Raw genomic sequence first — 15,208 nt, 5'->3', positions numbered from 1 at the left:
ACAATAAGGAGAAAGGGGAACAAATGATGTTACCTGAATTTCAGGTCTGAGCAAACAGTAGGGAAGTGCCATTTACAGAGGCGGTGAAACTAAAGGACAAGCAGATTGCTGTGGGAATCACAAATTTGGTTTTGGCTATGCCTGTAAGATGAACAAGTGGTGATACCAAGTAGATAACGAACAGTCAGAGAAAGATCTCAGCTGCTAATATACATTTTGGAATCATCATATATAGACAGTGTCTAAAGCCATGGCCATAAATGAGATCACCTAGGGAATGAATAGAGAGAGGAAAAGTGAGTTGGAGACTAAGCCCTGAGAAATGAACATCTAGAGATTGGGTTGACAAGTAAGGAATAAAGTAGGAGGTAAATCAGAGAAGCTGAGGCCAGTGTTGATCTAGATGCAGGTCCAGAGGGGGCCAGTATCAACTGTACTGAAGCTGCCAGGAAGCCCAGGAAGACGAGGAGATCAAAAATGTTAAAAGTGTTCCTCTGACTTGCTAATGTAGACATCTTTAGTGACTCAGGTGTATTGTGGGTGTGAGAGCCAGAACGGCATGTGCTAGAGAATTAATAGAAAGTAAAATGCAGATAATTCTTGAAAGATTTTGCTATGAAGGGAAACTAAAGAATTGGGATAATAGATTGGGGGGGGCGGTCATGAGGTCAAGAGGCTACAAAAAATTTTTTTAAGTTAGAAGATACTAAAGTATGTTTGCACATAGATGGAAATGTTTCAATAGAGAGAGAGAGAGAGAGAGAGAGAGAGAGAGAAGTTGAAATTAATGCAGGAAAGAGAGAAGACTGCTGAAGGAGAAAAGAAGTCTTTGACCAGTGATGGTGTTAATCCAAATTCGGAGGGACCCGAAATATGGAAGACAGGAGCAAGGTCCGTCGTTTACACATTAAAGTTTTATTGTCTAGCTTGGCCAAGCGGCGGGAACTCCGACAGAAATCTGACGGAGAGCTCGCTGGCCCTTTGTTCTACTTAGTTTTTATAGTTTTGTAAGTGGGAAGTACAGAAGCAAAAATTGCAATTAGGAGCCCCTTACCGCTATTGGTTATAGTCATATGTCCTTTAACATGATAGGACCACGTTCAATTTGCAAACCATACATCATTTTGGAGAAAACAAAATTTACAAGTCAACACAATGGTAGAAAGATATCTCTTTACATATTAAAAGGCCTTCCTATATTTTCTAGTGTTCATCCGCCATCTCTCTGTCCAGAGTCAGAGGTATTAACCACATGCATTTACATAAGAGAGGTAGTTTCCGTGGGGACAAATGCCCGCAAATGGCTCGTAGTTATAAGAAAAGTTTTATTTTGGCTTTTCCCTTCCTGCACCTGGCTAGCCATTCACTCCTTTCCCCACAGGTGTGGTGGAATGTCAGGGAATCCATGCTTTCCTTTCCTTTTCATTTACAATACAATGGCAAGAGCCATCCTGGTTATGCTAATCAGAGTACAGAGACTATTCTCACAATTTCTCTGCACACCTTAGCCCAAATTAATAAAATGTTCTCCAAGCCTCCTAAAATATTAATATTAATTCTGTAGCCTTTGGTACTTTACAACACCTGCGGGTGAAATGGCTCAGTGGCTCCTCAATGGTGTATCAGTTTCCCACATCTGCTCTAATGAACTACCACAACCTTTGGGACTTAAATATTATATATATATTCTCTTACCATTCTGGAGCTCAGAAGTTCATAATCAGATTCACTGGACTAAAAGTCAAATTGTCAGTAGGTCCAAATGTCCCTTTGGAGGTGCTAGGGGAGAATCTGTTTCTTTGTTTTTTCCAGCTTCTAAGAGCTGCATTCCTTGGTCTATTGTCCCTTCCTCCATCTTCAAAGTCAGCCGTGAAGCATCTTCATATCTCTCTCTGCTGTGTTCACACTGTCTTCATCTAAGGCCAAATCTCCTTCTGCCTCTTTATTATAAGGACACTTGTGATTACACTTAAGACTTATCCAGATATTGCAGGTAAATCTCCCCATCTCAAAATCCTCCAATCTTTCATCACATCTGCAAAATCCCCTTTGTCCTGTGAGGTCACACTCAGAGGTTCCAGGGGTTCGGACTTGGAATGGCTCTACAGCACCTGTAGAGGAATGGCCTTGGCTAGGAGGGGGATAATTTCTACTCCTTTGAAAGCAGACAAAGAAGGGGAAGAGGCTCATTCAGGCCTGTATAGATTTGGTGGTTAAAATATGAGGGTGTTCATACTTTTGGCTTCAATTTTCTGAGAGAGATATGAGGTCAAGTTGACAACTCCGAGGGATGACTGAAGGAGGGGGGAAAGGGGATTGCATAAATGGGAAAACTATTTTTTAGGTCTTTCAGCGTCACTGCAGGAGAGCATGGCAAGGTAGTAAGTATAAATTTGAGCATCTATGGGATGTAATCAGGAAGCAAGGAAAACGTAGCAGTCTAGTGGGCTGTTGTGAGGAGATCGTGAAATGGTTAGATTGGGAGCTTAGAGGTCATGATGAGTGATACTGAGCAAGTGAACAAGAGATGCTGGCCAGAGTGGAATACTTTTAATTCAGATTTTGGAGACAGTGCAGTTTCTGGCGATGCCGGGTTCTAGGGTTTCCTTTTGGGAGGGAGCCACTGAAGGACAGACCAATATCCACCTAGACTCTGAAGACACCAGGAATGAAGATTGGAAAGGTGTGAATGGGCAACAAAGTCTTCGGTGAATGAGGTACAGGTGGGGGGAGTGACCTGGAGGAAGTTAGACGATGGAGGTAGGTGGATGACAGGAATGGAAGAACAGTAGATGCCGTACCCAACAGCATTTGATTCCATGGGAGCTGAGGGTTTGCCAGAGGAAGGGGGAGAAATAGTTTGGAAGGAGCAATGGGGAGCAAGGAAGCCTCCTGCTTTTACTTCTGGGCTCTAAGGAATTCCAGGTGTGAAAGAGTAGTTAACATTTAAAGGGCTCTTATGTTTCTGTTTGTACTAAGATAAGAAGTTGATGCAATAAGAATGTGTGCTAATCCTTTGTTGGAATGTCCAGTATCTCAGTGGATTTGGGCAGGGATGTGATTTTGGGAGCATGGGGACGAGTCTGGCAATAGATTATTGAATAGGATCCCTGGACGTATAGTGGTGAGTTTCACAAGGACACAAGGCACATGAGACCACATTACAGAGGGCCTTGAATGGCAGACTAAGGAATCTGTGCTTTACCCTGAGACTGGGGGCAGGAGAGGGTGTTGAACAGCAAAGTATCATGGTCAAAAGCAAGCTTTAGGAAAATTAATTTTGAACAAAAGAGGTTCTTAGAAAGCTACTGCAATAGGCCAGGATTAAGGTATATTAAGGACGCAGGGAATAACTACTGAGAATGGTGGAAAGTAATGATAGTTGCAGGAAATGTGCCTGGTTTGAATTACAACAGAGAAGGGAAATGAGGGAGCAAGTGGGAAATGATTCTCATGTTTCAAGCCTAAGTGGTGGGGAGAACAGGTTTTGAATGGAAATCGATGGTTTCTGTATTTGGCAAACCATGGTTAAAGGTTCAGCAGTGGCTAAACCTAAGGCGGAGCCCTGTAACAGTAGGTGAACCAGGAGTTGCCTGCAGTTTCCCAGATTGAGGATAATCCAGGACCAAGCAGGATCCCAGGAAGCAACCTGTGAGTGTCCTTAATTTAGTTTCAGCTCCCCAGGACAGGGTCTGAATCTTCAATTACCTTATATAATAAGGCATGAATGCAGGTGTGAACTGTGAGATGCTAAAGCGCAGAGGATAACTTTCAGCTATTCCACAAGAGACAAGCTCAGCCAAAATAGGGTTGTTGTCCTTCATCTTTCTAACTCTAATGCATCATGATTTAGGGCACAGTAAGACACAACAGCTAGTCTTGCAAGAAGGAGCCCTGCAGGACTTGTCTAAAAAAGGAGAGGCGGCTTTGGCCTTTTCTCCTACTCACCCCCAAGTTAAGGCAGGGCAAGGGTAATAGGCGAGGAGGGTGCCATCACACCTCAGAGCTCAGGCTCAGAATCACAGTAGAGGCTTGCTTAAGAATTTGACTAATCAGGTGCAAACCCACCTACTTTTGCTCAATTTCCTAACATCTTCCCTTTGCCCAAAAAGGCTGGGGTCTCTGTGTATGTCAAGATTAACCTAGACATTCCGCTCTGCGGCACTGCTGCCTGCCCTCTCGGATCCTCCAGTATTCACCCCGGCTCTGGGCTAAGAGGGTACTGCCTGGGTTTGCGCAAGCGAAGAGGCCCAGCGGGACCAACCGAACCATCCCGGGAAGTGCTGGAGGTCAGGCACACTGAGCTCACTCCCGGCCGGGACTCCCCTTCTCGGGCCCGACCTGCGGGCGCGCGCACTCAGTCTCGGCGGCCAGGCGGGGCGAGGAGGGGGCGCGGTCTCGGCGAGGAGGGGGCGCGGCCTCGGCGGGGCGGGCGCCGCGGAGGGGACCGGCGGCCGCGGCGAGAACGCGTCAGCCCCGCCGCGATGCCCGCGCGCCCCGGACGCCTCCTCCAGGCGCTGCCCCGGCCGCCGGCCCCGACCGCGCTGCTGCTGTTGCTGCTCTTGGGCCATGGCGGCGGCGGGCGCCGGGGCGTCAGGGTCGAGGTGCCGGGCGCGGCGGCGGGCGAGGTCCCCGCGGCCGGCGGCGGGGACGGGCAGGATCCGCACGCCAAGCACCTGTACACGGCCGACATGTTCACGCAGGGGATCCAGAGCGCCGCGCACTTCGTCATGTTCTTCGCACCCTGGTAACTGGCCGCGCTGCCTTCTCAGGCCGGCGGGCGCAGGCCGGGCCCCCGCGGTGTGCGCGCCGGGGCGACCCTTCCCCGGGGCCAAGCGCCGGTGGGGTACCGCGACGGGCCGCGGCGCGGGGGCGGTGCGGGCTGGGCGCCTGCGGCTGACGTGGCGCAGGGCGGCCTGGCGGTGCAGCAGGAGGCGGGCCCCAGGGGAAGAGCCGAGAATAGGCAGCCCCGCCCCCACCGAAGTGCCCTGTCCCCGAGTCTGCGGACTGCGGGAGGGGACTTGTCGCCCTTTGGGGCTGCCGAGAGCCTAGAGGCCAACCCCTAGTCCCCTTCTCGGAGCCTGCTGCGCGGGCCGGAGGCGGCGGCCTGCCTGAGCGGCCGGGCCACGTGCGGCGGCCGCGGGCACCAGGGGCTCCGGCCTTGGACGCATCCACGTCGACTTTGTTCTTGCGCTGCAGGCAGGGCTCATCGTCAGCGTGAGGGTTTCATTGAAAAATAGGAACTCACAAAGGTGGTTTACTACTTTGTGTGTTCGTAAGGTGGGAAGGGATGGCCCAAGCATAAGAGGGTCCCTGCGCTTCCCGGAGAAGCGAGAGTAGTGCGAATTTTGGGGACGCCCCTGCAGCTCGGAGCGGATGAGGAGCTGTGCGCTTGGTGACTAGAGCCCCTGACCCTGACCTCATGGCCGACTTCTGGCATCTCTTCCCCTCCGCTCTCTTTGGGCCTGCTCAGAGTGTGAGAGGGCGTTGAACGGAGGGTACTTCTTGCTGTGGTTCTGGAGTAGGGGCTTTGGTAAGGGCTACCGGGTCAACTCTGGGGACCCCTACCCTGAGAAGTGTCCTAGCAAAAAACTTTGTCATTCACACAAATACAGGTAGTGTTTTCTTTGAGCCTTAAATGCCTCAACGAAAGGAAGTTCTCATGGGACAGAGTAGAAAGCTACTGTTTGGGCACAAAACAGTTCACAGGCTTATTGCAGAATTCGGTGAGGTCCTACAGCATGGGGGAGAAACTCACTGTGGTGTGGGAGAGGGATGTAGGAAGGAATAGAGAGAAGGTGCCTAAGAAAAACGGCCTACTCAGAAAATGTGCTGGTGGAAGTTTGAGAAAACTTTTTCCCCTTTCTCCTCATACTGAGGTACTTACTGTATTTCAGTTCATTTGGACTTAAATCAACTTTGGGGGGCGGGTCTGAATCACAGATATTGCGCATTAACTGTGTTTCAAGTTTCCAAGAACCGCCTGACTTGAAGTTTTAGAACCATTGATGGTACCAAAAGTACTCTGTAGTAAAATCATTATTCATTATTAAGAGTTACTCTGGGTAGGAGTATTCTCAGAGTAACTTTCAATTTTGTATGCTGCTTAATTGGAGCATATTCCAGTGAAATCTGGTCTATGAATTTCCATTTCTTTTATTTTTAAAAGAAAAAATGACATATAGACATAGTAAGTCCATGCAGTGCCAGTGGAGTTTTAACTTTGGAGTCTATATAATACTCATCAGCTAATCCTGATCTGACAGGGAGAAGACTGGAAAATTTGAACCCTTGGTATTAAGTACGTTTCTTTTTCATTGTATGTAGTTTATGGTCGTTGAGGTGGATGCCCCCAGAAAAAGTAACTTTTAAAAGTTTTTATTTTGCCTACTACAAAATATTTAAACAAATGTGGGGTTTTCTATGATGGCATTTAAAAGTTAGACTTTTAACAGCAGGTTGGAACTCAGGTAGAATATACTGTGGGCTCCCCCTCCCCCCTCATCTCTTCCCAGTCTCAGTCTTTGTGGAATATTGGAAGCCCACATGTGATTTGAGGTCTGGGGTACCATGTCATGAAAACATTTTGCTCTGAACTTGACAGAGGTAGGGTAGTTCTACTGCTGTAGATTTTGTGCCAGCATCTCTAGGGCTAGTTTGCAGGTCACTGAACCTGGTGGTGACAATGAAGTCAAAGTTGGGGCTATCTCCTTGAGAGGAGGACCAGGGAGCTTTGCTCTATTACATGGCCACTAGCTACCTTCTGAATCCAGCTGCTATATCATAGGTTCGTGCTGTAGCCAGAAGGGTTCCATCTAGCCAAGCATGTGCTAGATTCGGGAACACAGTTGTAAAAAGGACAATGTTGGCTTCTCAGCCCTTGTGCCACGTACATTTACATGTAACACTGGTTTTTTCTCATAATTATCTTCCAGAAAAGAGAAGATTGATCATATTGTAGTTGAATCTCTTATAAAGCAGGCCAAAAAAATGCTGCTTGGGGAAGACACATTTGCTTGAAGCAAACTCTTTTTGTCCTACCTTTAGATGCATATTATTGAAGTCATCTGTCAGAAAAGAGACATTTTATTGAGAAATTATTTTGAGGATAAGCAAGTAGGTTAAAGATCACTTTAAAAAGCAGTACAGCAAGTAGGTACATACACACGTAGCAGGTGAATGGGGAAACAGAACAAAACCCATGTGCTATAGTAAGCTTGAGATAAGATTTCTAGTGTTGGCACATACAGAATTCAAACACAGCGCTGCAGACAGCTGACAATTAAAGATGATCAGGCCATATGACTCAGTAGAGTTAGTTGATGGGAACGATGTTGATGCTTTCAAGAAAAGTAGGGATTACCAAGAAGCAGTAATTCCAAGTTAACCTTATGTTAAATGATAGGAGATTTAAAAATATCTGTGTGTAATTTCACACAATGAATATTAGAAGCTTACATTTGATTATATCAAATTTAAAAGTGTGACTGAATGCAAACTTTTAAAGCTTCTCATTGGGGAAGATGCAGAATTGATTTAATTTTGGGGTTGTCTTGTGTTTGAGGATACTTGGTTATGTAGTGGAGGAGACCTGACTGAATAATAAAGGGGCAATTATAGCAAGAAGTGTTAAGCTGCTGCAGTAAAGGGCAGGTAAGGTTGCTTTCTAGAAGAGAAGGAGGGAATGGGCACCAAATAGCCTGAGAAGTCAGGGCTGACTCAGAGGAGGTAACATCCAAACTAACCCTGAAGGGTACTAGGAATTAGCTAGGTGGGTTTAGGGAGGAAGTGTCAGAGAGAGTATGCAATGATTCCCAGGGCAAGCCCAGCTATGGCCCTTTGAGAAAACTGCAAATGTGCAGTGGCTCAGGGGTAGACTAACAGGAGTGGAGGCAGCTTTAGGGTATAGAGGTGAAGTGGGGGGTCAGCAGGGGCCATGGCAAGGAGGATCTAGTATAGTATTTGCCTGAATTTGGATTTCATGCTGAGAAGTATGTAGGGACCTTCTGAGTTGTAAGCAGGGAAGTGAGATTCTGTAGTAATTGTGAGCTAACCTATCTCTGCTGTGGTGTAAAGAAAGGATCAGAGAGCCTCAGTGCCCTGCGGAAACAGCTGAAGAGGTGGGTTGGGCATCCTCTGACCCTGCACTCAGTGTCTTTGTTTCTTCCACCTCACTACAGGTGTGGACACTGCCAACGGCTGCAGCCTACTTGGAATGACCTAGGAGACAAGTACAACAGCATGGAAGATGCCAAAGTCTACGTGGCTAAAGTGGACTGCACGGCCGACTCAGATGTATGCTCTGCTCAGGGAGTGCGAGGATACCCCACGTAAGTGGGAACAACACATGCTTCCCATATCTGGCAGGTTTTCCCCATCTCTTAGCCAGCTGCCTTTGGCTAAAGAAAATCCAAGTTACATTTTTGGTATCTTCTTTTGTAGTTCTGAAGAGTGAGGAGATGCTAAATTTAAGCAGGCAGTCTCTTGTTAGCATCTATTAGATGTCTTTTTGTACCTTGTATGAAAAAAAGCTTTTAATCAATTAATGTTGAGTTTTTCCTGTTTTTATAAGAGGATGTGTTTGCAAGACTAAAATTGTGGTCTCCGGGAGGCCACGTTTGATGTTCACAGGTACATTTACACAATGCGTACAAATTTGCCATTAATTTAGTATGAGTTTTTGGTCACTCTGTTATTCCTAAGCATCCTTCCTAGAATAATTTCCCATGTGACTAGCACAAGACTATTTCTGTGGGACACAAAGGTAACAAAATGGAATACAGCCATTCTGACAAGTGATACTACTTACTCCCTTGACAGTTAAGAGAGTTTTTTGGTTGTAAGAAACAGAAATTGAAACTGGCTTAATAAACAAAAGAAGGGATTAATTAGTAGGCTGTGAGGGAAGCTCTGAGACCCACTTCCAACGATTTGAGGGCCTGTTTTTATGGTGTTTTCCTTAAAGTGACTGAACTTTCTGGCCCTGCCACCTCTGTTGCCATGGTGGATTGGGCCCACCACTTACTGGCCCAGCTTGGATGGGGTGTTCATTCCAGGAACAGTTCTTATGGCCAGAGAGGCAGGATCTTACAGGAAGACAGCAGCCCCACTCACACCATATGGCAGCTGTTGGAATGAAGAGCCCTTCTCGAAAAAAGGGAAAAGGCTGTTTCCAGAAGGATGGGGGAGGGGCTGGTTACTGCACCTTCTGAAATATAAAAGAAAATCTGTATAAAACTTGACCTTGTCTTCAAACCTGAGAGTCAGCATGGAAAAGTGGAGGAACTCCAAGTTGAACCCTAGCTCTACCATCTACTTATCAACTATGACCACTATGGCCACACTGTTTATCATCTGAGTCTAAAGTAGGATGCTCATACCCCCACTCACCCAAACATGTTATAAAATAAAATGTGTGCAAAGACCAATCTGAGTATACCCAGCAAATATTTGGTTTTCCCTAACAGTTGGAAATTATGCATTTCCATATAGGACTCTGAAACCCCTGGTCTTTGGTGAATGCTTGCTAAGCTAAGTTCCTTAATTCAAGTCAACATCAAGTCGGGTCAAATAGAGCTAAAATTTCCCACTGTATGTATTTACCTAAAAGTCATCACTGTCGCCCTGGCCGGTTGGCTCAGTGGTAGAGCGTCGGCCTGGCGTGCAAGGGGTCCCGGGTTCGATTCCCGGCCAGGGCACACAGGAGAAGCACCCATCTGCTTCTCCACCCCTCCCCCTCTCCTTCCTCTCTGTCTCTTCCCCTCCCGCAGCCAAAGCTCCATTGGAGCAAGGATGGCCCGGGCGCTGGGGATGGCTCCTTGGCCTCTGCCCCAGGTGCTGGAGTGGCTCTGGTTGCAACAGAGCGACACCCCGGAGGGGCAGAGTATCGCCCCCTGGTGGGCAGAGCGTCGCCCCCTGGTGGGCGTGCTGGGTGGATCCCGGTCAGGCGCATGTGGGAGTCTGTCTGACTGTCTCTCCCCGGTTCCAGCTTCAGAAAAATTAAAAAAAAAAAAAAAAAAAAGTCATCACTGTCCTATGCTTCAAGCATTGCTTTTAAAGTAATCTCTGCTTGGAAAGAGAGCATCTGGAAGAAGCAGTCAGGTATTAGTGGGAGCAGGTGAGGGGATGGATGCTTATCTATTGAGAACCTGTTACTTCAAGGTATAGAGGCAGCTGACATGGTTAGGTGGTTGGCTGTGGTGTTTACTCTTAAACAGCTGGCTGCCTGTGGCCATGTGACTGTGTACACCACAAATTGTGCTGCAGGGAAGGTGAAACAATGGTGGCTGTAACAGGCCGGAGAGAGCACATGTTAGGGGCGGCTGAGAGGGTGAGGGTCCCACCTGGACCTGATTATACAAGCTGTCTGGCTACAACTTCATAGATGCTGATCACAGATCTTTTAAAATCTGGATTATGTGTCATGATTTTTATTTATTTATTTATTTATTTTGTATTTTTCCGCAGCTGGAAACGGGGAGAGACAGACAGACAGACTCCCGCATGCGCCCGACCGGGATCCACCCGGCACGCCCACCAGGGGCCACGCTCTGCCCACCAGGGGGCGATGCTCTGCCCCTCCTGGGCGTCGCTCTGTTGCAACCAGAGCCACTCCAGCGCCTGGGGCAGAGGCCAAGGAGCCATCCCCAGCGCCCGGGCCATCTTTGCTTCAATGGATCCTCGGCTGGGGGAGGGGAAGAGAGAGACAGAGAGGAAGGGTGGGGGGAGAAGCAAATGGGCGCTTCTCCTATGTGCCCTGGCCAGGAATCGAACCCAGGTCCCCCGCATGCCAGGCCGATGCTCTACCGCTGAGCCAACCAGCCAGGGCCATGATTTTTATTTAGAAGATGCGGTCTCCCTGCACTGGTTTTGTGTTGTAAAGAAAAACGGAAGTGATCTTACATCATGCTGAAGGTTTGGGAGAGAACTTCCGTAACCATGACACAGAGATACCTGAGAAGAAACTTTCTTTCTTTGAAGGCAGAAGGCAGAATGAGCTACATAAAATGTTGAGCTTTGACTTCCTCTAAAACGGTACTCATCTCCTGGCCAGGTAGCTCGGTGGGTTAGAGTGTCACCCCAGTACACCAAGGTTGCTGTTTGATCCCCAGTCAGGACACATAGAAGAATCAACCAATGAATGCATAAATAAGTGGGACAACAAATCCATGTTTCTCTCTCTCCCTCTCTTCCCTTTCCTCTCTCTAAAATATCAATAAATAAAGAAAGTTATTTAAAAAATAAATAAAATGGCCTGACTAGGTGGTGGCTCAGTGGATAGAGCATCGAACTGGGACGCAGAGGACCCAGGTCCAAAACCCCGAGGTTGCTGGCTTGAGTGCAGGGTCACTCTGTCTGCTGTAGCCCCCCTCCTCAACGCACATATGAGAAAGGAATCAGTGAACAACTAAGGTGCCTCAACAAAAAACTAATGACTGATGCTTCTCATCTCTCTCCCTTCCTTTCTGTCTTTATCTGTCCCTTTCTCTGTCACCAAAAATAAATAAATAAAAAATAAAATAAAGTAAATAAATAAAATTATACCCATCTCAGAGATGTTGCAAGGCCTGAATCATATAGTGACTAAATGCTTGAGCATATGTGTCAGTATATCTACTTTAATGTTATTCTTCCTCTGGTACCTTTTAACTGGAGAGAAGGATTGAGTTCCCATGCCCCTGCAGTTGGCTAACTGTGTTCAGGAAAATGCTTTGAGGTCTTTCTTTTGAGTCAGAAAATAATCTTTATCATCCAGGAAAGAGCGTATTTCTGCATAAAGCCACATTCTCAGGTACTGTGGGTTAGGACTTCAACAGGCCTGCTTTGGGAGACACACTTCAATCCGTGACACTACCTCATCGTTTGTAGTAGAACTTTCATCATCCTGTTTTCCAGAGTGATCCATAAATGGCAATTTTTCTCCCCTACAGTCTCCTTGACAAAGAAATAGATCACAAAAAAAAAACCAAAAAAAAACTCAGACGCCCACGTGGAGGTTGGTGATAGTGGAAAAGTTTGGGCTATACTTTCATTTCATAACCTGTGGTGCTTCCTCCTTCACCTGCTTCATTTCCATCCAGTTAAAACTGAAGTCTGCTGACAGGTGTCAAGGAGGCTCTAACTTAATGAATTTGAGGAAGAATCTCAGACTTGTACAGGCAGAAAGACTTTTAATCCCACAAGAAGAGATTTTTAAAAAAATTGTTGTTTTGATCAAAGCACACCAAATTAGAAAAAATATCACAGGTTAGATTTTAATGATTTTTAAAAAGTTAGCAAAGAAAGGGGGAGTGAGTTTGACAATGCCTAGTCCTTTCTGATATTTTGAGGGTCCTGAAGCTCCTTGATGGAGGGAGGTGCTTGGGAGAGAGAAGGGAGGTGGACAGGGAAGGGTAGTAATCCTTTTCTAGTTTTCTGGGCAGAGCACATACTTCCAGAGCTTCCTGTGGCCTTGGGGGTGTGTCTGGACATTCCTAATTGTGAGATCATACTTTGGAGTTGCTTAAAATGTTCAACTTCAGGAAGTCACAGGCACACTGGTCAAATCTAGTTAGGTTTTGGCTTTTTGTTGTGGTTATAAAAGCGTAAGCTACTCAAGAAGTGGCACATACACCCTTGGACGGAGGCACATTGGGGGGAGGCCAGTAAGCCGTTTAAATTTAAATACCTACTCCAGCCAGTGTGCTGGTTTTCTCATACAGCTGTGAGACTTCATTTTAAGGCATTTGGGGAGTTAGCTAAGTGAAACCCGCAGTTCTGATTTCTGTACATCTTGACTTCTTAAATTCTGGCACCGCCTACTGGGCGTCCACTAACAAACTCCAGCTCCCTGCTGTAGGAGTGCGGGGTGTTCTAGATTAGATGAGTCCTCTTGCCAAGAAAAGCGACAGTGTTGTTTTTCCTATCACTAGTCACATTTCCTCCTCTATCCTTGACATCTTCTTTTAATTCTGTCAATAATAGAATTAATCCTCCCCCACCCCAGTCCTTGACACCTTTTACTAAGTTTCACCTTAAGCATGTTTTTCCATTACCAGTGGCATAGCAGGATCTGGAGGCATTCACTTCAGCCTCGGGCAATGTCTTTTGCTCACCTCTACGAGAATGCTTCATATTCTGCCTGCAGCTATCTTCAGAGCCTAGTGTGTGTAGAAAAAAGAAAGATTTCTTCCCTGTGGGGAAGTGAAGAGACTGTTATCAACTCACATCAAGGTTGTACTTAGAGTTGGATACTCGAATCTTCACAGTACCTGGATATTGCTTTGCAAGAGTCGGGTAGCTGACATGGTGGCCTGGACATACATTTATTGAAAATAATGCCAATCTACTCTAGTTCTAATTTTAAAAAATAAAGCAGAACATAAAAAACCACCAGTCTGGGCCGGATGACAGACACACAGCAGGGACAGCTGGAGGGTTCTGCACAGCCGAGCACTTGAAGCTCATGGTTTGGTTCACAGCATTAGGCTTGATGTGTTCACCTCAGCTTTATTTTTCTTAAATAGAAAACTCTTTTTAAAGTTTTAAAAACTTTTAGGATTAAATGAATATATTATCTCTTTGAACCTTTTTTTTTCTTTGCAAGTTTCATCAGAGGGTGGCAGATCTGTATCTGGGCTGCAGCCCACCGATAACTTGTTTTCTGATGGCTTCACTTAAAGGGGTTTGCTCCCTGATAAGACAGTGCTCTTTACTCAGAACAGTGTGAAGTGCTTTGAAAATTATTTCTGTCTAATCTTTTGTTACCCTTTTAGCTTGAAGTTTTTTAGGCCTGGCCAGGAAGCTGTGAAGTACCAGGGTCCCCGAGATTTCCAGGCGCTGGAAACCTGGATGCTGCAGATGCTGAATGAGGAGCCTGCCGTGAGTGTACAGAGCCCCACCCCTTCTTCCTGCATGTTTGGGTAAAAAGGAAGCCAGTTTAGGTGAAAGATTAAAGATACCATTTTAAGTCTACTTTGTACTTTTTTAGAATTCATTGCTATAATAAGTAAAAGTTAACTTCTCAGTTTTTTTTATTATGGTAAAATACACCATAAAATTTACCATTTTCACCATTTTTAAGTGTACAGTTCACTGGCATTAAAAATGTTCCTAATGTACAACCATCAGCACCATCCACCTCCAGAACTCTTTTCATTTCTTTTTTTTTTAATTTTTTTATTTTTCCTGAAGTTGGAAATAGGGAGGCTCCTGCATGCGCCCGACCGGGATCCACCCGGCATGCCCACCAGGGGGCGATGCTCTGCCCATCTGGGGCGTTGCTCTGCTGCAACCAGAGCCACTCTAGTGCCTGAGGCAGAGGCCACAGAGCCGTCCTCAGTGCCTGGGCCAACTTTGCTCCAATGGAGCCTTGGCTGTGGGAGGGGAAGAGAGTGACAGAGAGGAAGGAGAGGGGGAGGGGTGGAGAAGCAGATGGGCGCTTCTCCTGTGTGCCCTGGCCGGGAATTGAACCCGGGACTCCTGTACGCCAGGCCGACGCTCTCCCACTGAGCCAACCAGCCAGGGCTCTTTTCATTTCTAAAACAAGCTCTGTACAATTAGACACTAACTTCCTGCTCCTTCTTCCTCAGCCCCTGGAAACTGTCATCCTATATTCTGTTTCTGATTTTTAACTGAAGACCTTGTATAAGTGGAAAAGATGGACTTTTTAAAAACTTTTTGTTACGGAAATACTGAAACATATACAAAAGTAGAAAGAAGAGTCTAGTGAGTGCTGTATGAGTGATGAGGGTAGTGAAGGTGATCCATGTGCCCATCCCTCAGCATCAACAGTTATCTCCTGTTTTGTCGACTTGTTCTCTTCCCTGCCTCCCTGTCCCTTGTTGGTCTGCAGTTAGGCCTTACGAAGCATCATGTCAGTGTGCACCTCACAGATAAGCACCTACGACTTTTTAACATTACCTCATTCTCACCTGCACTACAATAAACAGTAACTCCTTAGCACCAGAGTTTGACTCCTGCCCACCTGGGGTTAGGGCCAGGCCTGAACCAGAACATGCAGTCCAGGTCAGCTTTGTCTCTCCTTCCCACCTCCAACAGCGACCAGCTCTGTTTACCCCCACTCACGAGACCCAAAGCGTGAAGCTTTCCTTTTCTTCTCAACCCTCAGCCTGTAAAACTCTTAACTGGCCTTGCTGATAACATCATTTAATACTCTTAAAACTTTTAGTATCTTAATGTTCCTTCCTGCACTAAGGGTCGTATCAGG

At 46.5% G+C, this 15,208-nt stretch overlaps 1 protein-coding gene across 1 annotated transcript in view; it reads left to right on the top strand.

Moving 5' to 3' along the window:
- The first annotated feature begins 4,420 nt into the window (after positions 1 to 4,420).
- Positions 4,421 to 15,208, top strand: part of TXNDC5 (thioredoxin domain containing 5) — a 41,966-nt gene continuing 31,178 nt past the window's right edge. The window contains exons 1-3 of the mRNA XM_066268457.1: positions 4,421 to 4,747; positions 8,181 to 8,330; positions 13,755 to 13,860. Coding sequence (XP_066124554.1) covers positions 4,485 to 4,747; positions 8,181 to 8,330; positions 13,755 to 13,860 — 519 coding nt within the window. The 5' untranslated portion in view covers positions 4,421 to 4,484. The remainder of the gene's footprint in view (positions 4,748 to 8,180; positions 8,331 to 13,754; positions 13,861 to 15,208) is intronic.

The sequence above is a fragment of the Saccopteryx bilineata genome, chromosome 3 (assembly GCF_036850765.1).
Source record: "Saccopteryx bilineata isolate mSacBil1 chromosome 3, mSacBil1_pri_phased_curated, whole genome shotgun sequence".
Lineage (NCBI taxonomy): Eukaryota > Metazoa > Chordata > Mammalia > Chiroptera > Emballonuridae > Saccopteryx > Saccopteryx bilineata.
This window is presented reverse-complemented; position numbering and strand designations above follow the sequence as displayed.